The following is a 27,010-nucleotide window of genomic DNA, read 5'->3' as shown; positions in this document are numbered from 1 at the left end:
CTCATGCCATGTCCTTAGAAGTCAGCAGCGAGAAATTTAAGAGAAGGGAAAAGTCAAAAGTCCCCATTTGGGCATATTACAATTTTTTGTCATGATTATTTTAAAAAACAGCTTGAGATATAATTCACATATCATACAATCCACCCATTTAAAGTATACAATTCAATGGTTTTTACTATACTGTGAATATCTGTGAGAGTTTTACATCCATCATCACAATCAAATTTAGAGCCTTTTGATTACCTCAAAAATAGCCCCTACACTTTTTAGCCATTACCCCCTAATCCTACCTCCCTAACCCCAAGCCCTATACAACCACTAATCAGATGTTTTGTCTCTATAGATTTTCCTATTCCTGACTTTTCATAGAAATAAAATTGCACAATATATGGTCCTTTATGACAGGCTTTTTTCACTTAGTATGAGGTTTTCAAGGTCAATGTTGTAGTATGTGTCAATGCTTCATGTCTTTTTATTGCTGAATAATATTCCATTATATAGGCATACCACATTTTATTTATCCACTTATTTGTCAATGGACATTTAGGTTGTTTCTACTTTTTGGCTATTTTGAATAATGCTCTAAACATTTATGTACAAGTTAGTATATGGATATATGTTTTCATTTACCTTGTGTGGATATTAGGGATAGAGTTGCTGTACAGCAACTCTATATTTAACTGTTTAAAGAATACTTTACATTCTAAGTAGCAGTATATGAGTTCCAATTTCTCCATATCCTCACCAACATTTATTATCTATTTTATTCTAGCCATCCTAGTGGATGTGAAGTGATATCTCACTGTAGTTTTGACTTGCATTTCCCAGATGGCTAATGATGTTGAACATCTTCTCATGTCTTTATTGGCTGCTTGTATATATACTTTGGAGTAATATCTATTCAGATCCTTTGCCCATTTGCAAATTGGACCTTTTATTGTCTTGTATTATCTAGTTGTAATAGTTTTTTAGTAGATACAAGTTCCAATCAGATATGTCTTGCAAAGATACTTTTTCATCGGTTGTTTTTTTTACTTCATTGATGGTATACTTTGAAGTGCAAATGTTTTTCATTTTGATGATGTGGCCATATTATATTCAAGATGTCTAATAGGTAGTTAGATATGTAGGCCTGGGGTTCAAAATAGAGGCTGGGGATAGAGATGCATATTTGAGAGTCATCCCTGTATAGATATTATTTAAATCCATGAGGTGGGATGAGCTTAATAGGGAGGGAGTGTGGCTGGAAGGGAAGGGTTGAGGAGTGAGTCCTGGGGCTCTCCAACATTTAGAGGTCAGAAAGAAGAGGCAGAGGGATAATCAAAGACAACTACTGGCTCCTGAAGAACCCATGGAGGTAGGCCATCCTGAAGGGGAGGGTGGACTTGGGATCTGGCATCAGGTAAGATGTTTCAGTGTGGCTTCCACTGAACACAGGTCTCACTGTAACATTCCACCATCAAGTACATACATAGCCATGTGTCCCTTCATTGTCACTACAGAAACTTGCTGGGCCCATTCTATGAAGGTCACCTTAGCTTAACAGGCCTACACACTCAAAATCCCCACTCAAGGGTTGCACTTATAGGAGGAGATTGCAGCAGTTATCTAGAAAAGATTTATGACCTTGTTGAGATTAACTCTTGTTACTGTTAATGGATGTTATGCTGCAAAGCTATGATAGAACATATGTCTTGCTTTATTTTTTAATGGAACAAGCTAAAAGTCCCATCCCACAGGACCAGCTAATTACACAGAGACTTTAAAGATAGAGAGCGCTGAAGATCTTATCCAGACCACCTTTTCCCCTTGCTGGGGTCACTGTACTTTTAAGGATTCTGGGCTTTCTGAAATCAATAAAAGGGCCTTGGAAACAACAGTCCAAAGCAACTCAAGGCTGTTCCTGCTGAGGTGTACTTAAAGACTGCAGAGGAGAGACAGGAAATGGCTCTTATAATACAACATGTTGTATGGTGTCCTTGTCCACAAGGCCCATCAAGACTTGGGAAATCCTATTCTCTTCAAGATGTGTGATTTTAACGTTAGCTTTAAATGCAACACGCTCCAGGTGGAAGGGAAAAACACGTGGACTCTGTTAGTGAAAATACAGAGTCAAGGCAGACAGATTTCCTTTGGGCCTTAGCCGAATCTGAGTTGGAGTCAGCTGACATCAGTTTACCTCTTAATCATTCAGCTCAACTTCTGGATTGCGCAGTAGACTTCTTGAGCTGGAATTTACCTGCTTGTTCACTTTCTTTTTCATCTGCCAAAGGACCACAACATAAAGGGCCAAATGGGACAGTGGCTTGCACACAGAAATATCCAGAAAAATAGGGCAGAGACCAGAAGAGCATGCTAGTAAAGCCTTGTCTCTTAATAAGCTGCGCTAATTTGGTGAACTTCACTGGGGCTCCTGGGGTCAAAGTTGTGTAGGGGTTAAGGATATAGGAAGTGAAAGTGGGTGCAAGAAGTGAGAAGGGCACGTTCTTATTAGTGAAGAGGATTCTGGAACGTTGGAATTGGTTTCCAGGAAATGAGGGACGGCTGTTCTGAGGTTTCCTTGGACTCCTCTGGGATCCCTGTTGTGAATATTCAAAGGGGTACTGGTGGTGAGGGGGAGCGGGGGGGGGGGGTTCAGAGAGAGTGGGAAGACTGAGCAAGCTAGGTGGAGTTCATTTGGTATAAATCAGAGGCTGTCATTTCAGATTTCATGACTCTACATATCCAGTTATAAATAACATTCCTAGGTGTTAGTAGGACAAATAGGAAGTGGGACAGAAGTCTCAAATTTGGAGGATCTTCATAGGGAAGGTCAGGTCCTGAAAGGGTCGCATAGAGGGGAGAGGACCCATTCTCTTCTTGCCGGCAAGTAGAAAACAAAGCCCAGCCCAGCTTTTCTCTCCAGAGAATGTTGTGGTGGCGGAGGGAAAAGAAGGTGGAGGTCCCGGAGGAATTGCAAATGGAGCCAAAATGTGACTATGAAAGAAGAGTGGGCTTTTGATAATACCATTAAGAAAATCACGCAAGAAAAAAAAATGATGGTTAGGAATTACCCCTATGTGGCAGCATCTGCCCTGCAGAATGAGAAGGTTTGCAAATAGACTTCCCAAACCCCAACCACAGCTCGCTCCGCCTCGAGGACCCCATTTCTGCACCCTCACCTCAGCGCCCTCTTCCTGCACCCACAAAGAGAGTACTCAGTCATAGGGGTTCACCAACAGAAGGTACAGGCGGTGAGCAGGGACTCAGCCATCATCCCCCTCAGGTCCCTCCCCACCCAGTTGACAGAGCGAATTCCGAGTAATTGTTTTCCGAGGGGGTCCGTGCGCGCTTGGTGGCGCCGCCTCGGTCTGCGTTCCCCCGAGGAAAAATACCCACCCGCGAGGGCTCGGCGGCTTTTCGACTCGGCAGGGATGAACTGTGGCAACTTCGGCAGTCCCCACCGCGGTGCGGAAGCAGAGAGGGCAACATTGGCGACTGCGGCTCGGAGGGGCTGGAGCGCGTGAAGCCGTGGGAGCGCCGTGCGCCTCCCGCTCTCTCGTTTCGGCCGCGGGTCCTGGGACTCCGACTTCGGTGCTCCGGGTGGTAGCGGCTGCGGCGCCTGCAGTCCATATCCTCGCAGTTCTGCGGGCGAAGGAGGCGAACGGAATCGGCCCCCAGTGAGGAGCGCAACAAGCCACAGTAGCCAAGCCCCGCGATCCTGCCCGGGCTCCCAGGCGAACGCAGCCGCAGCGGGGGCCGGGCCCCGAGCCCCACGCCGCCGCCGCCGCCGCCCGCGGTGGGGGGCGGGCTGGGGGCGGGGCGGCCGGGGCTGCCTTCCCGGGCGCATATCCCAGCGCAGCACCCGGCGCTGCCGAGCCACCTCCCCCGCCGCCCGCTAGCAAGTTTGGCGGCTCCAAGCCAGGCGCGCCTCAGGATCCAGGCTCATTTGTTTCCACCTAGCTTCGGTGCGCCCTGCTAGGCGGGGACCCTCGGGAGCGATGCCGATGGATGTGATTTTAGTTGTGTGGTTCTGTGTGTGCACTGCCAGGACAGGTAAGCATGACTGTGGCGGTTAGAGGGATCCGGGAAATGGGGGTGCCCACAGCCTACGGCGGCGTGGGGAGACCTGGAGCCGAGCTTTGCGCTGGTCTGGGGAACGGCGGTAGCGTGGATCGGTTCCTGGGATCTCTTTGCCCTGCTCGGAGTGACAGGGTGAAAGAAGGGACTCACGGGCTTGAAGATATCCCCGTTGAGTGCCCTTTCTCAGGGGACCCGGCCTCAGGGGCGCAGGAGTGAGGGGCGCGGCCGAGCGGGCGCACCCTCTTGCTGCTAGTAACCAGCTTTCGGTCCCAGGGAGTCGAAACCCGCAGCAGGGCGGGCCCGCGTGCCCCGTGTTCCCGAACTTGAAAGGTCCCCGTGTTCCCGAACTTGAAAGGTGCTGTGGAAACCACTCTCGCCGATCCCCGCCAGGCTGGGAAGGGGTAGCTGCGGGAGTCGCACCTGCAGAGGGAGCGCTTCCGGCTGGCGGGCGCGGCCGGGGCCCGGGAGGGCGCGGTGCGGCGAGGGGAGAGAGCTGCGGGAGAACCCTGGGATCCCGCGACCTCCTCCTGTCCTTCCGTGACTACCTAGGAGAACTCCAAGAGTATTCTCCTCCGCCCGTCTTTGCTCCCAAGGGCTGGGCGAACAATTATCTGAGGGAAATAGAGCAGTGGAGACAATCTGGGGAAATTTTCTCAAGCTCAAACCAGTTTTCTCTTGCCATAATCGCAGGGTTCGGGGTGGGGAGGGGGAGCAAGGATGACGCGTGATTGTCTGAAGTCCCCACTTCGTTCTGCCTCCGGAGACGCAGTTGTGAGGACTCTCAGCGCATCTTCTTCCTTCTGCTTCCACCGGCTCCCTTGCCCAAAAGTCCCCTGGGGTTCGGAGACTGGCTTGCAGCCGCCTTCTTCAAAGAGCTAGTAGTAGATGCGGGGAGACTTGGGTGAGGTGAGGTGGGGTGAGATGTAGGAAATTGACAAAAATAGGGCCTGTCAACTGAGGGGAGTGTCGGAGGTTTGCAATCCTACCCAGCCATCCTCCGTACGCGCTGCCGACTTTGCACCCCAGAATCTGTGTGGGTCATTCCCTTTCTCTTTATTCTCCCCCCTTTACCATCCTTATTTCCTTCTCTAGAGGCGTGGCCTTCTCTCTAGGCCAAAGAGCAAGTTCATCTGGAGAGGGCTAAGAAGGGGCGTCTGCCCTTGGTTGGCTCAAAAGTTCCCTCCGCTTGCGCCCAGGCGCCCCTCTTTGGCAGTTAGCCCGCTAGAAGAGCTAGCGTCTAGGAGTTTCAGAGGGCCCTTCCCGCTTCCCCAGGACTGAGCAGGTAGCGGCTTTCGTCTGGTTAAGAATGTTGAGTATGGATTTCTCCAGGGACAAAAGAAACCTCCCATTCCGTTCCTTACCTCTATCCGAGCTTCCCAGGCTGCAAAGACGCCAAGGCTCAGTCTAGCTTAGAATAGTTGCTTCTTGAGTTCAGGCCCATCCGGATGGGTTAGTCTTTTAAAACCAGAACACGCTGAAGGAGTGCGCGCACCCCAGGACAGGCAAGACTAGTGCAGAGCGTGGGCTACAGGCTCTGAGCGCGAGAGTCTGGTGCTCGTGGACATCTTACAGAGGAACCGCAGACAGGAAGAAGCTAGATAGGGAGAGGGCAACCGGTTAGTGAGTTCACATCCCTAAGTGCACATCACTACGGAATATGCCTAAATCGTTTGTTCTCATTACTCTTTTGAAAAGTCGCCAAAGTACCCTTATCAAGGAATGGAACGTGTTTCAGGGTTCATTGCTTGTGGAGGGGATCTTTAAGAACAGGTATTTTCCCTCTTTCCACTTCCAATCCCCTTTAAATCTTGTAAAAATTTCGTTGTAGGGGAAGATTCATTCATGTATTTATTCATTCAACAAACGATGTCTTGCTGGGTGCCAGGATTTCTTATGCAAAGAGGAAATGACTTAGTCCTTGACTTCTAGGAACTTACAGCTTAGCTGGGAATCTAGATAGAAACTGGCAGGCATTTTAATTTTACAGATTGATGGGGGGTGGTGGAGAGGTAGGAGTATAAGTTTATATTAAGGAAATGTGGAGGACGGACAGTTTGAATTAATTCTAGGGAGGAGTGGTGGTCAGGGATTTGAGAGTTGTGCCTTCAAGGCTCTCTAGGGAGTTTTCCAGGTGGACAAAGTGGGAAGGCATTCTTGGCAGAGGGAGCAGATTGAGCAAAGGCAGGGAAGCATAGAAGGATCTGACCCACTGGTTGTGGCTGTTGCCTAGGGAGCTTGGGTTCTCAATGTCACTTGGCACTATTTGAACACTAGAGGCCACATATTTCTTCTACACACATTATCAGAAGAATCAGAGAGACGGGGGGAATTACCTCTCCATTTGTACACTTAAAATATCTTGTAGCTAGAGAGGGTATAAGCAGTAGCTTTCTGGAGGCAGCCCTCTGATTCTGTGCAGGAATCACCGTTTCCACATCATCCATCCACCCTCTTCTTAGGTAACAAAGGCTGGCTTGTGATTAGTTTATCAGCATCCAAACAGCTGCGTTGAAAGTTTCTTTGTCAAGTGGGACAATTGTTGTCTGGGCTGTTAACAGTCCTAGATGAAATAAACATGTGGTTCACTTAGTGAGCTGCTCAGATATCACCGGCATTTAATGGAACTGTGTAGATGATATCAGGCACATTTTAATTAAAGCAAGACTGCAGTGCAGACACAGTTGCATATGAAAAGATCTAATGATAGGTGTCATGAGGAGCTGCTTAAATCTGCCTTGTTCAGAGAACTTGTTTTAGAGTGCAAAGTGGAGTCAAGATGGGAGGTGCCATTCTCCAGTTCTTGTTATTTCTGGTTGAGAAATCATTCAGAGATGTTCAGGTACATCACTAATAATGAAAATTTAGAAGGCTACAATAACAGCAGTAATAACACACTATGAGTTTTCGCCAATGTTTTGACAGTGTGAATAATTGAAAACTCAATAATTATTCCCACATTGCTTTCCAGTTTGTTTTGGTCACCACGGTAGAGGGTGAAGGGAGTACCTACACCTGCAAAGCCCCTACTGACTAAGTGAATGTCTTTTGCTGCCACCTGCTGGAAAGGAGAGATTTTTTTTTTTTTTTGAGATGGAATTTTGCTCTTGTTGCCCAGGCTGGAGTGCAAGGACATGATCTCGGCTCACCACAACCTCCGCCTCCTGGGTTTAAGTGATTCTCCTGCCTCAGCCCCCCGAGTAGCTGGGATTACAGGCATGCACCACCACGCCTGGCTAATTTTGTATTTTTAGTAGAGATGGAGTTTCTTCATGTTGGTCAGGCTGGTCTCGAACTCCTGACCTCAGGTGATCTGCCTGCCTCGACTTCCCAAAGTGCTGAGATTACAGGTGTGAGCCACTGCGCCTGGCCAAGAGATTTTTTTGGAAGGAACTCTCAGGTGGATCATTAATTATGAATTGAATAATGGAACTGTGAACATGAGCCCCCAGCCTCCGGGGATCATGGAAAATACTGGCCAGCTTGGAACAGGCATAGAGCATATTCTTCAAGAAAATTGCTTTTGGGGTATTAAGGACCTTTGTAGGTGCCCAGGGGCCCAAACCTGATTAAGTGGTTGTGAAATTCTGTGGTTAAATGAGCTCTTGGATCATCATTCTAGCATTATTTTAGTCTGCATGGTCCAGAGGAAAACAGCTTTCACCATGGACAATGAGCAGGAGTAAATTTAAAGTCAGCTAGACCCAGGAGGATTTGCTGGAAAGCCTATGTCTGGGACCCCAAAGGTGAACTGAGTGGGCTGTGGGCCTGAGCATTCCCTGGGTGGGGGTGAGGAGCAGCCAATAGCAGCAGCAGCAGCAGCAGCAGGTATCTTTGTTAGGGTGGAGGTTCTGAATCCTAGTCAGGCCTCAAGTGCCTCTGTGACATTGACATGCTGCCTTCCAGGTTTTTAAAATATTTCTTCCCCAGGAGCTTTTTATCTTGCTTAATTGTAATTCCCAACTTCAGCCATTTGTAGAGCTGTTATGTCCAAAGTAGAGAACTTTAATAGAGTTTCCTAGGAAAGGGCAGGAGCTCCATGCTTGGACAAGAAGCAGAAACATTAAATTTTTTTTTTTTATGAGACCACAGTCACACTACATAAGGTTCAAGAGAGCCCATGTAAATGCTGCCTTATTAATAGGTTTTCTGATTCCCTAGGCAGTATGCAAAGTGCTATCCTTTACACATCCTGCTATGGGCAGGAGGCATTTTCATCCTGGTGGGGACCAATTAAAGGGAGAGAAGAAAACTATCCAGAAGCCTAATTGATTTCTCTTTTTTGGCTCTGATTTTATGAGGTGTTTTCATAATAAAAAGCAATACACTTATCTTAAAGCCAGAGAAGCTCCTTCTCTTTTGAGTTGTGGGCAGAGAGTTGGAGAGCGAATATAGATTTCATATATGGATTTTACAAGCAAACCCAGGGTGAGAGGCCCTTCTAGGTCAATTGGGCATGGAGAGAGGCTGGGAGGAAAGGGGCCATCTGTACCTTTTGTATGATTCCAGTGGAGTTGAGGACCAGGGAGCTGGAGTGGTCTGGAGAACTGATCTTATTAAAGACAGATGAAACAACTCCCAGTTGGGCACCACCTATGTGCCAGATTGAGCTGTTGAAGTGTGAATATAGTTTCCCCTGAGACCTCATGAGTCTGGTGTAACAGGTACCAGTATCTTTTTATACATGGTAACCCAAAACATGAAATTTCCTATAGCAGAAGATATGAAGCCACCCGTGTTATCGCTGATATGGGGTACTAGAGTTCTGAAGTCTCTGCTTCAGCAATCCCTTCAGGGAGGCAGGTATTAATATTCCTATTTTATGGATGAGGAAACTGAGGCTTGATAAATGAATGCTTTTTTTAAGGGCACAGAGTTAGTAGAGGGAAGAGACTGGACTGAAACTGGCTCTCAGTTTAGTGTTGTTTCCACAATACTTTCTGGATTGAGGGCACTGTGTTCTCATTTGGGGGTGGGGATTCAACGACACCATTGGGGTGTTCTGCTAGTTCTACAGAGTTTGTTCGGGTGTTTGGAGGCTTGCCCAATTAATTGCAGGGCTCTTAGTCTGGGAGATTTGAGCATCTTAAGGATGCCATTGTAGAAGGCCTTTAGTCCCTGCATCGGTCAATATTGTCATAATAATTTTGTATAACAAATAACCCCAAACTCAGTGGCTTGAAGCAAACCATTGATTTTGGTTCACACATCTGTAAATTGTGTTTGGGGTTGGCTTATCTAGGCTGCATTTGGCTGGGCTTGGTTTCAAACTCAGGTAGGCTGCCTGCTCCACACGTCTAGGTCTCCTTGGATCAGTGGACCAGCAGGGACATGTTCTTATCATGATGTGGAAGTAGATGAGAACAAACCTCACTGCACAAGCATATTCAAGCCTCTGCCTGCATAATGTTACTAACATCCCAGTGGCCAAAACAAGTTACATGGCTGGCCTCAAAGTCAAGAGATGGGGAGGTTTACTCCCATTGTAGTGGAAGGAACTGCAAAGCCACACAGTAAAGGCTGTGGATATGAGAGGGGTAAAGATTTGAGGCCAATATTCAGTCAACCACTGTCCTTTTAGAAAGTTTCCTTGGCTTGCATGTCATCCGTCATCTCATATTATCCCCAGATATGCATATTGCTCAGAGGTCATTGCATCAAAAGTATTGATCATGCACCAATTCATCAGATAATTAATCAGGTCTTAAGTTCAGAGCCTGCCTGCCATCTTTCCAGGCCTGTGAAAGGCACTTGGGCAACAGGGGTGCTTCCTTCTTCTTGCGTCTGGTGAAGGGCACATTCCCCAGACCACTTTCCAAATTCCTGGCCAGAGAAACACCAACTTGGAGGTCCCCTGAAATTTAATTTCTGCCCTTAAACATAAACCTTAGAACCCTCCAATTATATCTCAGAATTAGAATAACATCCAAGCTCCTTTTGGGTCACAGGGCTTATATGATCTGTCCCTTCTCTCTCTCCCTCTTTGGCCTCTCTTCTTTTTCTTTTCTTCTCTTTTCTTTCTTTCTTTTTTTTTTTTTTTTTGATACAGAGTTTCACTCTGGCACCCAGGCTGGAGTGCAGTGGTGCTGCAGGATCTGCTTCCTGGGTGCAGGCGATCCTCCTAAGTAGCTGGGACCATAGGTGTACGCCACCACGCCCGGCTAATTTTTTGATCTTTTTGTAGAGACATGGTCTCCCTATGTTGCCCAGGCTGGCCTCAAACTCCTGAGCTCAAACAATCCTCCTGCCTCAGCCTCCCAAAGTGTTAGAATTACAGGTGTGAGCCACTGTGCCTGGTTGGCCTCATTTTCTATTTCTCTACCCCTGGCCCATTCAGTTTCAGCCATGCTGGCCTTTTTGCTGTTCTTAGGACACTCCCAATTTGTTCCCCGTTTGCATGCACCCTTCTCTGCATGTGGAAAGCTTCCTCCCATCTTGCCTTTTCTAGTCATTCAAGTTTCAGCTCAAAAGAACCTTTTCAACCCCCCTTTCTAAAGTAGAAACCCCATCCAAGTTGCTTTCTATCCCATTACTCTATTTTCTTCATGGCATTTATTGCCATCTCAGATTATCTTATTCATTTGTTTATTTTTTGCCCTCCGCCCACCTAACCCACAGGAATGCGAGCTCCATGAGCACATCACCAGTGCCTAGCAATGTGTGTGCTATATAGTAAGCACTCAGTAATACCTGTTGAAAAAATTATGAAATGAATGAATGCAGAGTGAATGGAAGGAAGACATCTTTGGGTCAACTGGAAGGGGAAAACTTAAATCTTCAATTCAGGGGACAAGGGGAAGTCTGATAGAAACTGAGAAAGCATTTATAGACACTTTGTCTGCCTTGGCAATAACCGGTTTCAGCTCTAAAGAGGCCTTTCTGACCAACCGTCTGTTGACAGAAGCCTAGCAGGTCCTGTTTCCTAACAGGAAAAGAGTAAGGAAAGAGTAGATTTCCTTCTCCAAGGCTGTATGACCAGGGGTTAAGGTGGGAGGACAGGTGAGGTGGTGACAGCTTATGATGTCCCAGTGAACATGCACGCAGTGGGTGCAAGCCCTCCAAATCTTGTCTCAGTGACTGCATTACCATCAGATGAGAGTTGACAGCTGTTGCTGATTAAAACATTTCCAACAGCATAGTCAAAATTGCACTATTGAGATGATAAGTGTAGATAGACATAGCCTTTATGAATAGCTTAAACACAGCCCCTTAGAGTGATCACTAGCCTTACTAATACATATAGTTGGAAATCACTTTGCAATCATGAATGAATCATTGCTCAGAGCACCCCCTGGGTGAGAGGCATCTTTAGGGATTTGTCTTTCTCAGACAAGGGAAGAGGAGGCTCAGGGCTGTATTTCTCTGCATTAAGATTCTCTAAAAAGAGTTATCAGGGTATCTGGCTTTCCATCCAGGAATCCCCTTGGATGGAAATATATATCCATTATTCCAGGGATTCTCCTTCCTGGCCAGTCCCTCTGCCACCCTTCTTCAACAGGGACAGGGTCCTTTTCCACTTTTTTCCTTCTTAGCACAGGTGATTGTGCCTGATTAATTAAGGAACACTTTGTGGAGGTGTTTACTGGTGGTGGTGGGTCAGATTTTGCTACTGCATCTGTCTCTGAGGCAGGTAGATCAGGGCCACAATCTTGTATCCGCAGTCACTACCTCTATAAAGCTTGGAAACCCAGTTTCTTCATAACTCACCTGAAAGCAAAACCTATCCTGAGTTGAACTCATTTCATGGCAAGACTTGATCTAAACTGATATCAACCAATTTATCATCTTTATTTATGCCAATTAGAGAAATATGTCATACTTTTTGCTTCAGATATGTTGTATTTGATTATGGGGTTCTGAGTTAGACTTTGCTAAAAATGTTACATAAAATGTAGTATATAGGCCATATTACCTTTCTAACATATGGCACCTTCTGAATTCTGAACTATATTTAACCCCAGGAGTTTTGGATAAGAAATTATCAATCTATAATTGGGGGTGGGGTTGGGGGAAGGAACAAAGAAACTACAGTATTAGCGGGGTAAGGGAGCAAAGATTTGCTTTTCTTTTCCCTCCATAGACAAAGACTCTCCAAGCACTCATCATTGGCTTCCTTGTATTCCCTGCCACTCCCTGACTCTGTAACCTCTACTCGATAATGCTACTAACAGTCAGCGTTTTAAGCCCAAACAACTCTGTTCCTTTCCAGTGGTGGGCTTTGGGATGGACCCTGACCTTCAGATGGATATCATCACCGAGCTTGACCTTGTGAACACCACCCTTGGAGTTGCTCAGGTGTCTGGAATGCACAATGCCAGCAAAGCATTTTTATTTCAAGGTAAAGGCACCTCCTTTCTTGCATGGTGGCAGAGGTTGGGGAGGACGGTCTGTATGGGGAGTGCTCATTTGTTGTGTGTTTGTCTGGAGATCGCCTTTGCTATTTCTCTTGTGTTGCTGTCCTGAGTGTTTAGATATGCAGGGGGTATTATTCTGAGGGCAGGAGGGAGGCATTAGAGATCATGGTGGTGAAATATTTGGTTTGGCAGTGAAATATTTCCTTGATTTTGGTGAGGATCTAAAGTGGGATGAATTCATAAAATACTTGAAAGCCATTGACCAGCCATATTATTGTTACAGGATATTTCTCTAGCTGTTATCAATATCTTTGCCTGTACTTATACCTATACCTATATTTACATCTTTCATCCAGTGGATAGGCCATAAGGACAGAGAAAAACTTATGGCTGCATTCTCCTTGGGGTAGAGCTTACTCAGTTCTGCCCACTATAAGCTGGACCACAATTCATTACATCATTCAGCAAGCATTTATAGAGAAAACATGGTATGGTTCTTAGAAGCGTGGTGTTTCTCACAATTTTGGAGGCTGTGGAGTCCAAGAATAAGGCATCAGCAGATTTGGTACCTAGTGGGGGCTGGCTCTGTCTGCTTCCAAGATGATGCCTTGTTACTGTGTCCTGTGGAATGCTGTGTCCTCATATGGTGGAAGGGATGGGAAGGCAGAAAAATAACTAGCTAGTTACCTTTCTAAAGACACTAATCCATTCATGAGGGCAAAGACCTCATAATTTAATCACTGCCTAAAGGCCCCACGTCTTAATACTAATGTGCTGGAGATTAAGTTTTAATATGAATTTTGGTGGGACACAAATATTCAAATCAGCAAAGTGATATGTCAACAGATACTTAAAAAATGGATAGAAAGCCTGGTATAGGAAGGAGTGGGTCCTCAGAGCATTCTGAATAGAGGAAATAGTATATATAAAGGTAAGGCAAAAGCCAACAAAAAGACTTTCACGTGGTGGAAGGATGGTGAATGTCTGGAGGGGTAGACAGGGACTAGGTTACATGGGACTCTGTTGGCAGAGCCGATATTCTGCTGATATTCTGCTGATATGTGTGGGTTTGGGTGTACTGATGACTTATGGCTGGTGTCCATTTTCATAGGTGGGATGCTATATGCTTTTTGTTACCTGTTTTAAGTATTACCCTTGCCCATAGGCCAGTTAACAGCTTTGTGCTTTACTCTCAGAGAAGTGGAGCCTTTGTAGAGGTTTAAACAGGGAAATGAACTGACGAGATACCATAGTAAGGCAGCCTGGATATTGCTCTACGAAAATGTCTGGCAGCATTCTTTTAACTCAGCCTTTTATGATGATAACAAAAGGATTATTTTAGCATGGCTGAACCAACATAATAGAATGAGATTTACATATTTACAGTGCAGATAACAAGACTTGTTAATGATATATAGCAAATCTACAGTTATTATGTAATGATATATAATAAGACTATGGACATACTAATTTTCACTTACTCCTTATTAATGAATTGATGAAGTATGTAAGCTGGGTATGGCTAAAAGACTAGACTGAATTACTTTGTTTTTGCATTGTGTGAGATCTGCCCAGTCACTGTTGAGAGTCCATACCTTTCTTGATCTGAGCAAGGCTGCTGACACTTTATAAACAAAGTTGCTATGGAAACCTGGCTGCTCTGTAAGCTTCAAGAGGGCAGGAGTCCTGCTGATCTAGATACTCCTAGATCCTCAGGGCCAACTATTGTGCATGAAACATAGTAGGTGATTAATAAACATTTTGAATGGAATTAAAATTTCTTTTGTGCTATGTACCTTGTAAAAAGCTTACTGCTTGCTTTAGTCACTACTATTCATTCCACCAGTGTAGGTGCCCTGGGCTGGAACTCTACTCTCTAATCTGTGTATTCTCTGTTTTGGCAACCGTCTCTGTGATGTCTGCCCAGCTACAACAACTGGGAGGGATTTTCAGCTTCTTTGGAGGGAAGAGTAACTTCTTTATGGAACTTTGACTGAGAAGGCCTTTCTCTTATATCCCCTGTGATTATATTCGGCTCACCTAGAAAATTCAGGATAATCTCCCCCATCTCAAGATCAGTAACTTAATCACATTTGCAAATCACTTCTGTCATGTAAGGTAACATAATCATAGATTCTGTCAATTAGCACCTGGACATTTTTGGGGAGCCATTATTTTGTTTACCACAAAGTCTGCCCTCTAGATCCCAAAGATTCATGTCTGTCCCACATGCAAAATACATTCACCCCATCCCAGTATCTCAAAAAGTCTTAATCCATCATAGCAACAACTCAGAGATTGAAATCTCCCCTAATCTCAGCTGAAAAATTCTACATCTCATTAAGTAATGTAAATCAGATATGGGTGAGACAGTGGGTATAATCCATTTTGGGGGAAAAATTTCTCTCTATTGCAGTCCCATGAAACTAGAAAACAGGTAATCTGCTTCCAAGATACAATGGCAGGACAGGCATAAGATACCAGTTATAGATATTTCTGTTCCAAAGGAAGGAAATGGAAAGAAGAAAGGAGTCACTGGTCCCAGACAATTGTGAAATTCAGCAGTGCAAACTCCACTGGAGTCAAGTCTTAGAAATAATCCTCCTTGGTTTTGGCTCTGTCTTCTGGCTTGTGGCTCATTCCTCTGAGACGTCGTTCGTTTTTCATGAAGTATAGCATTTGTTTGCAGTTGAGTAGTTTTATCAGCTTGTTTCCTGCCTGTAAAGTTTTGGGGGTTTGTCAGACATCTTTCACTGTGTCCTCTCTCAGTCTTCTTCAGTCCAAATTGGCAGCGTTTCTGTTGGTATAATATTCTCAAGAAACTTGAAGGTCTCCTGTCCACTGGACAAGCAGCTTATCCACAGATCTGTCCTAGATAATGCTGTCTCTATTTCTGACTACTTCTGAGATGGCTGAAGAGAATCCGTGACTCACATACTGATCTCTACAAAGAGGCCTCTAGGTGATTGAATATTTTGATCTTTTGATCCTTCTAAGGCACTATCAAAAAGTTGTTTGGCCACAACTTGGCTCTAGAGCAGGCTTTCCTGATAGTGTATCTCCTTTTATTGTGTTTTGCAATCTGGATAGGCTGAGAACTCCCTGAATTATCAAGTCCTGACTCCTTTTTCCTTAACAGCTCTTCTCTCAATCCCTCACTATTCTCTCACATTTTGCCATAAACAGCAAGAAGAAATCAGACTGTACCTTCAACACTTTGCTTGGAAATCTCCTCACCTAAATATCCAAGTTTATTTTACTTTCCACATAACTACAGGACAAAATGCAGATAAGCTTTCTGGCATCATGTAACAAGGATCCTCCATCTTTGGGTATTCATTCAATAATACGTCCCTCATTTCCTTTTAAGCCTTCGCTGGGACCACTTTTAACGTCTATATTTATTTTTAACTCCCTGTTGAAGGCAACTGGCCTTTTCTACCAAGCTCCTTAAAAATTTTCCAGGCTCTACCTATTACCCAATGCCAAAGCCTCTTCCACATTTTTAGGTATTTGTTACAGCAGCACCCCACTTCCAGTTACCTAAAGTTTGCATTGGTTTCTTACTGGTGTTATAACAAATTTCTACAAATTTAGTAACTTAAAATAAATTTATTGTCTTACACTTCTGGAGGTCATAAATTCAAAAAGAGATTTATGGGGCTAAAACCAAGGTGTTAGTAGAGCTGTGTTCTTTCTGGAAGCTCTACTGAACATTCAGTTCATTGCCTGTTGCAGCTTCCAGAAATTGCCACATTCCTTGGCTCACAGCTGCATCAGTCCAAGGTCGACTTCTGTTGTCACATTTCCTTCTCTCTGATTCTGTCATCATATTGTCTTCTCTGATACTGACCTTCTGCTTTCCATTTTCCCTTATAAGAAATCTTGTGAATATGTTGGAACCACCCAGGTAATCTAAGTATTCTCATCTCAAGATTCATAATTTAATCACATCTGCAAAATCTTTTTTTTGCCATATAAGATGATGTATTTACAGGTTCTGGGGATTAAAATATGAATATCTTTTGGGGCCCATTATTCTATCATAGAATGGCTAAGCATTGTTGGGCATAAATATGAACATAATGATGTTTCCTGAGTACTACAATTGAATCTTCCTTTTTCTAGGGCAGTATGGTCCGATCAAAATGTATTGTGAGCTGCATCTTTAATTTTAAAATCTGTAAGAGCCACATTAAAAAAGTAAAAAGAAACAGGTAAAATTAATTATATATTTTATTTAACCCAACATGTAAAAAATATCATTTCAACATATGGTCAACTTAAAAATATATTAATAAGATATTTTACTTTTTTTAAAAAAACAAAGCCTTCAAAATTAATTGGTATTTTACACTTAAAACACATTCCGATTTGCATGCTAAATTTTTAATCTGTAGTAATTGATATGTATTTTGATTTCATAAAATTTAAAGTTAAAAAAGTAGATTCATCAAATTATTCTGTACAGACAATTATTAGATTAAAAAATTAAACAGCTTTATTGAGGTATAATTATATTATAATAAACTGTGTATTCAAAATATACAACTTGGTAATTTTAATATACAAATATACCTGTGCAGCCATCACCACAATCAAGAAAAATGAACATAGTTATCACCCAAAAAGTTTACCTTTTTTCTTTTATAATTCCTCCCACCTTCTTCTCCCAACCTCCACTTCTAGGCAATTATTGATCTGCTTTCTGTCACTATACACTAATTTGCATTTTCTAGAATTTTATATAAATAGAATCATACAATATGTGCTTTTTTGATCTGGATTCTTTTACTCATTATGGGTGTTTTGAGATTTATACATATTGTAGCATGTAAAGTGCTTTTCTTACAGGCAATATATAGTTGGGGGCTAACTTTTTTTTTAAACCAATAAAATAATTTGTGTTTTTTCATCAGCGTATTTAGACTATTTACATTTAATGTGATTATTGACATGATTATATTTAAATTTATCTTCTCGTGATTTGTTTCCTACCTGTTCCATGTATTCTTTGCTCCCTTTCCCCTCTTTATGTCTTCTTTTGGATTAATTGAATATTTTTTACAATTTTGTTTTATCTTCTTTGTTGGCTTGTTAGCTATAACTCTTTGTTTTGCTATTTAGTTTATGAACTCCTGACTACATTGTTATTTTTATTTAATGAGTCAATTATCTTTTAAGCAGATTTAGATAATAAAATCAATTATATGTTTAACTCATGTAGTTTCTTTTTTTCCCCACCTTTTGTTTTAGGTTCAGGGGGTACCTGTCCAGATTTGTCATATGGGTAAATTATGTGTTGCTGAGGTTTGATATACAAATGATCCCATCACCCAGGTAGTGAGCATAATTCCCTATAGGTAGTGTTTCAGCCCACAAACTCCCTCCCACTCTCCCGCTCGAAGTGGTCCCCAGTGTCTATTTTTCCCATCTGTGTCTGTACTCTTGCAGTTTCTGTTTTCTGTGTTCTTCATTCTTTTGTGTAACTTTATATTTCTACCTGATATTATTTTCATCCTGCCTGAAGGACTTTCTTTAACATTTAACATTTCTTTCTTCACTAATATTTCTTATAGTGCAGGTCTGCTGGTGATGAATTCTTTTAGATTTTGTACGTCTGCAAAAGTCTTTATTTTGCTTTTATTTTTGAAATATATCTTTGCTAAGTATAAAATTCTGGGTCGACAGGTTTTTTTGTCCCCATTCTTTAAAGATGTCTTTTCCCTTATATTGTTTCCAACAAGAAGTCTGTTGTTATTATATTTTTGTTCCTCTGGAGACAAGTATTTTTCCCTGCTTTTAAGACTTTCTCTTTATCACTGATTTTGAGCAATTTTATTATGATGTCCCTGGTGTGGTTTTTGTCACGTTTCTTGCATATGAACTCTATTGAACTTGGGAAAAATTTGGCCATTATGTCTTTAAATATTTTTTCTGCTCCTTCCTTTTTTTTTTTTCTGTAGTGACTACAATTACATGTATATATTTGACTGCTTAAAGTTGTTCCATAACTAATTGATATTATATTTATTTAAAATATTTACTAAGGCCAGGTATGGGGGCTCACACCTGTAATCCCAACACTTTGGGAGGTTTGAGGCAGGAGGATTGCTTGAGCCCAGGAATTCAAGACCAGCCTGGGCAACGTAGTGAGACCCCCATCTCTACAAAAAATAAAACAAAAATTATTTTAAAAGACTAAAAATTAAATTAAAAAAATTTAAAACATTATTCCTTTTTCTCTCTGTGTATAATTTTTGATCATTTTCATTGTTATGCCTTCAAGGTTACTAAACTTCTGTATTATCTGTCATTAGTATCAGTGTATTTTTTACCTCATATATTGTAGTTTTAACTCTGTAAGTTCAGTTTGACTGTGTAAAAAATCTTCCATGTTTCTACCTAACTCTTTGAATATATGAAATACAGTCTAATAACTGTTTTAATGTTGTTAATTGAAAAGTCTAATAATTGTTATCAATGCTGAGCCAATTTTGATTGACTGATTTTTCTCCTCATTACTTCTTCCTTCCCTGCCTCTTAATTTTTGATTAATGGCCAGTCATTGTGAATTTTACCTTCTTTGGTACTGAGCTTTTGTGTATTTTTATAAATACCTTTGAGTTTTGTTCTAGTTACTGGGAAACAATTCAATTCTTTTAGATCCTACTTTAAAGGTTTGTTAGATGGGCCCAGAGAAGTGCTAGTGCTTGTAGTTAGGGTAGAACTAATTATTTACCATCACTGAGGCAAGATCCTTCAGCATGCTCTACCCAACGACTCATAAGTCATGGGATTTTCCAGTTTGACTGGCGGAAATAGGTACTATTTCTGGCCCTTGTGTGTGCTGGATACTGTTGCCTTTTGGGTGGGTCTTTCCTGTCCTTGGGTAATTTTCTAATATGCATGCACAGGTTAGTACTCAGTTGAATACTGATTTTGGGTAGATCTGTGTTTCTATCTTTGTGCTGCTATCTTCTCTTGTGTATGCTGTCCTGTGAAATCTAGGTGCCTTGGTCTCCCCAGACTCTCAGCTTTCTCTCCGCAACTCAAGGAGATTGCCTGAGTTCTGCCTTCCTATGCTATGCCTGGAACTCCCTCAGAGCAGTAAGCTATGGTAATTATAGGGCTCATCTCTTTTGTATCCCATCTCTGAAGGATCACTGCCCTTCATTGACTGATGGCTAGTGTCTTGAAAACTGTAGTTTCATCAAATATTCACTATAAATCTAAATTAAAATTAATTAATTATGCAAAATTGGAAATTCATTTCCTCAGCCACACTAGCCATATTTCATGTGCTCAATTGCTTTATGTGGCTAGGGGTTACCATATAAGACAGTACAGATCTGGAGATGCTCAGAAATTTTACTGTTTCACCACAGCTCTGTTCATATAGACAGGCTTCAAAAATCCTGTATTTTAAGGTTAATGTATGATAGCAACTATCAAGCTACTTAAGCTCTCTATCTCAAAATACTCCCATTTGCTCACTGATAGGGTGGGGGTAATAATAGTACCTACTATATATGGTTGTAGTGAGGGTGAAATAATACATATAAAGTGCTTGAACAGTACTTTGTGGTGAGCTCTCATTAAACTTGAGTCTAGCTTTGGCTTTTTTTCCCTCATGTGTATCATCTGCCTTATGTGTTATTGATGTCAGATTTTAGCCCAGAGGTAGATTAGGATAGTGGAAAAAGCAGAAGACTGGGGAAGGGCAGAAGATTAAAATTAGCATTTTTTGTTTTAATTTATTTCATCCTCACTACTATGATATAAAATAGGTACTATTATTACCCCCTTTTATCAGTGAGTAAATCGAAGTATTTTGAGGCAGTATTTAAGGGTAACAGTGGATACGTCTCTTGATGTCTTCAAGCCTCAGTTTCCTTGTCTGCAAATGGGACGAATAAAGAGACTGATAAGAATTCAATGACTACGTATGGGAAAGCACTTCAAAAGTGCAAAGTGTAAAAAAAAAACAGTTCATTATTCTTTCATTTATTTTTATTTCTCCTAATATTTCACCATCTGATGTCCAGCTGTGAATTGTGTGTTCAGAGAATGAAAACCTTCATTTCAATGCTAGCCTATTAATAATATCGATACATTTAAATAGAAACCTCACTTAACTGGGAACATTTCTACAGTACCAATTCGAAAGCCTGGTAGGATTTATTTTGGGGCTAGCCAGCTTTTGAGTTATCTTTGTTACTGCTGTCTTTGTAGAGCACAAAGAATTGAGTAAGTAAGATTTTTATTTTCTTCTTGCTTGAAATTTTTTTAGGGTGTTAAAAGGAAAACTTTAGACAAATTAAATTTAACAGAATTTAATTGAGCAAAGAATGATTAGTGAATCAGGCGGCCCCCGGAACCAGAATAGGTTCAGAGAGACTGTTACTGCCGCGTGGTTGGAGAGGATTTATGGACAGAAAAGGGAAAGTGATGTACAAAAAATGGAAGGAGGTGTGCTACAGAAACAGCTGAATTTGTTGTAGCTTGGCATTTGCCTTGTTCGAACATGTGGCCACTGTGGCGGAAACTCGGTGATCAATATGAGTAGGTTACAGTCTGTTTACACACCCAGTTAGGTTACAGTTCACTATGTATGGAGAAACTTTCAGGTGGAATTTACAAGGAGGAAGCTTTAGGCTAAACTTAATTTAACAATTCTCCCCTTTCAGTGCCCTCTCCAAATTGAGAAGCTGACCAAAACTCTAGGCGTTGAAGTGACTCTGTCATTATTGTAAATATATTTAGTTGGTCTCAAATATCACTGGGAAATAGTGGAACATATGGGTATAGGGGCTTCAGTTTTTTTTTTTTTTTTTTTAATAGAGGTTAGAGTAGAGGGGTCCCTTTAATGCTGGAATCTCCTGTTTTCAGGAGAGAAAAAAACACCTGGTCTGTTTTGGGATCTCTTTTTTTTTTTTAATTTTTAGTTTGATTATGTTATATTTAGTATGAGTGACTTCATTTTGGTTTGATCTGATCTGGTCTGTTAGGGACTAGTATATGAGTTTTGTCTAAAAGAAGGCCTCTCCTAATTTTGTTTAATAATTCTTTTAGTGAGATTTTTTCTTATTATTTAATTTTTATGAGTACATTATTACATGTGGTATTGAATATTTTGATACAGGCATACAATGTGTAATAGTGGTCAGATATTAATGTAGATGAGTGTGACCAAAACTTAGGACTTTAGTGCTATTTTTGTTATTATTTTGAATTTTTGGTCTCAGTATGTCATATGTCATCTGGTGTCTTTATGACTATGTATTTTTGTTTATTGAGTTTTTGTAGTTTCAGTAGAAGACAGACTATTTGACATTTTATGAATGGCTGTATATAGACATTTACAATTTTTGGGAGAATGTAGTATGCCAGGGAGACTGGTATTATGAAGATTAGGAAGATAATGTTAAGAATACGGAGTATGTTTTTTGGTTAGGGTCTTTATGAACTAAACTAAGTTTTTTTTTTTTTTTTTTTTTTCAAGACAGTCTCACTCTGTCGCCCAGGTTGTAGTGCAGTGGCACAGTCTCTGCTCACTGCAACCTCTGCCTCCTGGGTTCAAGCGATTCTCCCACCTCAGCCTCCTGAGTAGCTGGGATTACAGGTGCTCACCACCACACCCAGCTAATTTTTTGTATTTTTAGTAGAGACGGGGTTTCACCATGTTGGCCAGGCTGGTCTTGAACTCCTGACCTCAACTGATCTGTCCACTTCGGCCTCTCAAAGTTCTGGGATTACAGGCATGAGCCACCATGCCCGGCCTACTCTAACTAAAATTAAATTGGTCAAAGAATAAGTTAGACAGACTATTTGTTTTAACTAAGTAGTCTGTTTTATTAATCTCGTATAATTGAATCCCTATAATGCTCAACATATTTTTTAATGTGTAACAAGAAGTGTCACTAACCATATAGATTTTTTCCTGTTTAATAAGTATGCAATTTAAAGTAAATTATTTATTTTATTTAGTATACTTTTAGTAAGAGAATTTAAAGAAGTCCATTGTGTAACCATAGTTTTCGTAGTAGAATTTGTTATAGAGGCTACTATGAGAGAGAACTTTTTTTTATTTTTTAAATTAAAAAAGTTTTGTCTTTGCTTTTAAAAATAATTTCAACTTTTATTTTAGATTCAGAGGGTACATGTGCAGATTTGTTACTTGGGTATATTGTGTGATGCTGAGGTTTGGTATGTAATTGATCTGGTTACCCAGGTAGTAAGCATAGTACCCAGTGGTTTTTCAACTCTTACCCATCAATCTCTTCCCCCTCTAGTAGTTCCCGGTGTCTGTAGCTGCCATCTTTATGTTCATGTTTATCCAATGTTTAGCTCCCACTTATAAGTGAGAACCTGTAGTATTTGATTTTCTGTTTCTGCATTAATTTGCTTAGGATAATGGCCTCCAGCTGCATCCATGTTGTTGCAAAGAACATGATTTCATTCTTTCTTTTTATGGCTGTGTGATATTCCATGGTATATACATATATACCACATTTTCTTTATCCAATCCACCATTAATGGGCATCTAGATTGATTGCATGTCTTTGCTATTGTGAATAGTGCTGCAACAAACATACGAGTACATGTGTTTTTTGGTAGAATGATTTATTTGCTTTTGGATATATCTGTTATATACCCAGTGATGGGATTGGTGAGTCAATGGTTCTGTTTCAGTTCTTTGAGAAATCTCCAAACTGCTTTCCAGAGTGGCTGCACTCATTCACATTCCCACCAACAGTGTATAAGTGTTTCCTTTTCTCTGCAGCCTCACGAACATCTGTTGTATTTTGACTCTTTTGAGCATCCATTGTATTTTGACTCTTTAATGATGGCCATTCTGACAGGTGTGAGATGGTATCTGTGGTTTGGATTTGCATCTCTCTAATGATGAGTGATGTGGAGCGTTTTTTCATATGCTTATTGGCTGCTTATATGTCTTCTTTCTTCTTTTGAAAAGTGTTTGTTCATGTCCTTTGCTCACTTTTTAATTTTGTTATTTGGTTTTTGCTTGTTCAATTGTTTAAGTTCCTTATAGATTCTGGATCTTAGACCTTTGTTGGACGCATAGTTTGCAAATATTTTCTCTCATTGTGTATGCTGCCTGTTTACTCTGTTGATAGTTTTCTTTTGCTATGCAGAAGCTCTTTAATTAGGTCCTACTTGTAAATTTTTGTTTTTCTTGTGATTGCTTTTGAGGCACTAGCCATAAATTCTTTGTCAAGGCTGATGTCCAGAATGGTATTTTCTGGGTTTTCTTCTAGGATTTTTATAGTTTGAGGTCTTACATTTAAATCTTTAATCCATCTTGAGTTAATTTTTGCATATGGCGAAAGACAGGAGTCTATTTCCATTCTTCTGTATATGGCTCGTCAGTTATTCCAGCACCATTTATTGAACAGGGAGTCCTTTCCCCATCACTTATCTTTGTCCATTTAGTAAAGATCAGATGGTTGTAGGTGTGTGGTTTTATTTCTGGATTCTCTATTCTGTTCTATTGGTCAATGAGCTTGTTTCTGTACTAATACCATGCTGTTTACTGTAGGTTACTGTAGCCTTATAGTATAGTTTGGTAATAGAAAATATAGAAGTGGGGTAATGTGATGTTTCTGTGGGGTAATGCTCTTTCTGCTTAAGAATGTTTTGGTTATGTCAGCTCTTTTTTGGATCCATGTACATTTTAGTGTAGGTTTTTTTTGAATTCTATGAAAAATGACATTGGTAGCTTTATAGGAATTGTGTTGAATCCATAGATTGCTTTGGATTGTATAGTCATTTTAATGATAGTGATTCTTCTAATCCATGAACATGGAATGTTTTTTCATTTGTTTGTGTCATCTATAATTTCCTTTAGCAGTGTTTTATAGTTCTCCTTGTAGAGAGCTTTCACCTCCATTGTTAGGTGTATTTCTAGGTATTTTATTTTTTTGTGTGTATATTATAAATGGGACTGTGTTCTTGACTTGGCTCTCAGCTTGAACATTACTGTTATATAAAAATGTTACTGATTTTCATACATTGATTTTCTATCATGAAAGTTTACTGAAGTCGTTTATCAGTTCCAGGAACCTTTTGGCACAGTCTTCAGGGTTTTCTAGGTATAGAATCATATCATCAGTGAAGAGGGATATTTTGAGTTTTTCTTTTCCTATTTGGATGCCTTTAATGTCTTTCTCTTGCCTAATTGGTCTGACTAGCACTTCCAGTACCGTGTTGAATATGAGTGGTGAAAGTAGACATCTTTGCCTGTTCCATTTCTCAAGGGGAATGCTCCTAGCTTTTGCCTGTCCAATATGATGGTGGCTGTGGGTTTGCATAGATGGCTTTTGTTATTTTGAGGTATGTTTCTTTGATGTCTAGTTTCTTGAGGGTTTTTATCATAAAGAGACATTGGATTTTATCAAAAGCCTTTTCTTTGCCTATTTGGATGATCATATGGTTTCTGTTTTAGTGTTCTTTATGTGGTGAATCACATTTATTGATTTGTTTATGTTGATTACATCCCTACTTGATCATGATGAATTAACTTTTTGGTGTGCTACTGGATTCTGTTTGCTAGTATTTTGTTGAAGAATTTTGTGTCTGTGTTCATTAGGGTAGGGATGTTGACCTATAGTTTTAGTTTTTCATTGTGTCTTTGTTTTTTGATAACAGGGTGATGCTGGCTTCGTAGAATGAGTTAAGGAGTCCTGCCTCCTTGATTTTTCGGAATAGTTTCAGTGCAATTGGTACCAGCTTTTCTTTGTACATCTGGTAGAATTTGGCTGTGAATCCATCTTGCCTGGGCTTTTTTTTTTTTTGGTAGATAGGATTTTTTAAAATTACTTATTCAATCTCAGAACTTGATATTGGTTTGTTCAGGGGTTCAATTCCTTCTTGGTTCAATCATGAGAAGTTATGTGTTTCCAGGAGTTTATCCATTTCTAGATAGATTTCCTGGTTTGTGTGCATAGAGATGTGTATAGTAGTCTCTGAGGATCTTTTGTGTTTCTGGGGGATTGGTTGAAATGTCACCTTTGTTGTTTCTGATTGTGCTTTTTTGGATATTCTTTTTCCCTTGTTAATCTAGCTAGTGCTCTATTGATCTTTGTTTATACTTTCAAATACCCAACTTTTGGTTTCATTGATTCTTTGGGTGGACTTTTGAGTCTTAATTTCTTTCAGTTCTGCTCTTATTTTAGTTATTTATTTTCTTCTGCTAGCTTTGGGGTTAGTTTTTTCTTGTTTTTCTAGGTGTGGAAAACACTAGCTTTGGGGTCATTTTTTTCTTGTTTCTCTGGGGATGATGTTAGATCATTGATGTGAGATCTTTCTAACTTTTTGAGGTAGGCGTTTGGTGCTATAAGCCTTCCTCTTAACACTGCTTTTGCTGCAGAGGGATATATTTAACATTATTGCCACATTTATTTTAAACTATGCCAAAAGGGACCTAATAAATGATGTCTATCTAGAAGAGGGAAAGCCTTTGGTAATGTTTTTCATTTTTTAACCTATTATAGGTTGTAAGGAGTGGACTAATGTTTTGTTTGTGCCTGATTATGAAGTAATAAAAATACTATTCAGTTTTTTTGGTCTACATCTCACCATTTATTTTTTGTCATCTGACACTCACAATAACTTTAGAAAAATTACATTTAACGAAGTTTAAGCAAAGAATAATTTGTGAATTGAACAGCCACCCTCCCCAACTCCAAACAACCAGAATAAGTCTAGTACTGTCACGTGGTTGGAGAGGATTTACAGACAGAAAAAAGAAAGTGATATACATAAAACAAAAGTGAGGTATGGAAATAGCTGAATTGTTTATAGTTTGGCATTTGCTTTATTTCAACACTGTTTAAACAGTTGGCTGCCTTTGGTTGGCTAAAACTCAATGATTGGTGTAAGAGTATGTTACAGTCTGTTTACACATCCAGTTAGGTTTCAGTTCACTATGTATAGAAAAACCTCTAGGCCAAACTTACAAGGAGGCAACTTTAGACCAAATTTAGCAACAAATTAGCGATGGTGCCGGGAAAAGAATGAGTGTCAATGGGTAAGGCTGGCACAGATATTTAAGCTGAAAACCATCCTAAATACCAGCATTAGATTTTCAAAAATCATTTTGGAATACCTCTGCTTTGCTTTGAGTGGTACTCGGAGGAGATCTGAGAGTTTGAAACTATACTGCTCCTTGACTGACAGTGGCTTAGTGTTAAGTAGTTGGGAGATGTGTCATTGGTGGTTCATTTATAAAAGTGAATTAGAATATGCATGAGTGCAAATTCTTTAATATGTTGCTTTTTTTTTTTTTTTTTTTTCGGCCAGGAAAGTGCTACCTTTTAGGAGTTCTGCTTGAAAAGAGTTTCTAAAGGAAGAATAGATTGTATCTTTCAAGTAGCTTGTTTTATGTGACAAGATAGAACAAAGGCTAATGTAGCTGCTTCCAGGGGAAGATTCAGGAATTTAGCACCTATTTGCATTCTAGGCTTTGAGCTACATGTTGTGGAAGACCTGGATGAATAAGGTAAGATTTTAGCCTCAACTAGGTTACAGTTGAGAAGGGCAAATATGACCTCTGGCACCCTAATTCAGAATAA

The 27,010-nt window shown here is 40.8% G+C and overlaps 1 protein-coding gene across 2 annotated transcripts in view; it reads left to right on the top strand.

Annotated features, from left to right (window-relative positions):
• The first annotated feature begins 3,807 nt into the window (after positions 1-3,807).
• Positions 3,808-27,010, top strand: part of LOC129008432 (protein kinase C-binding protein NELL1) — a 931,522-nt gene continuing 908,319 nt past the window's right edge. The window contains exons 1-2 of one of the 2 annotated variants that reach the window (XM_054440696.2): positions 3,808-4,035; positions 12,269-12,397. In XM_054440696.2, coding sequence (XP_054296671.1) covers positions 3,981-4,035; positions 12,269-12,397 — 184 coding nt within the window. In that variant the 5' untranslated portion in view covers positions 3,808-3,980. The remainder of the gene's footprint in view (positions 4,036-12,268; positions 12,398-27,010) is intronic. The other variant, XM_054440695.2, reaches the window with a different exon arrangement.

The sequence above is a fragment of the Pongo pygmaeus genome, chromosome 9 (assembly GCF_028885625.2).
Source record: "Pongo pygmaeus isolate AG05252 chromosome 9, NHGRI_mPonPyg2-v2.0_pri, whole genome shotgun sequence".
Taxonomy (NCBI): domain Eukaryota; kingdom Metazoa; phylum Chordata; class Mammalia; order Primates; family Hominidae; genus Pongo; species Pongo pygmaeus.
The sequence above is the reverse complement of the archived record's forward strand: the minus strand, read 5'-3'. Positions and strand labels throughout refer to the sequence as shown.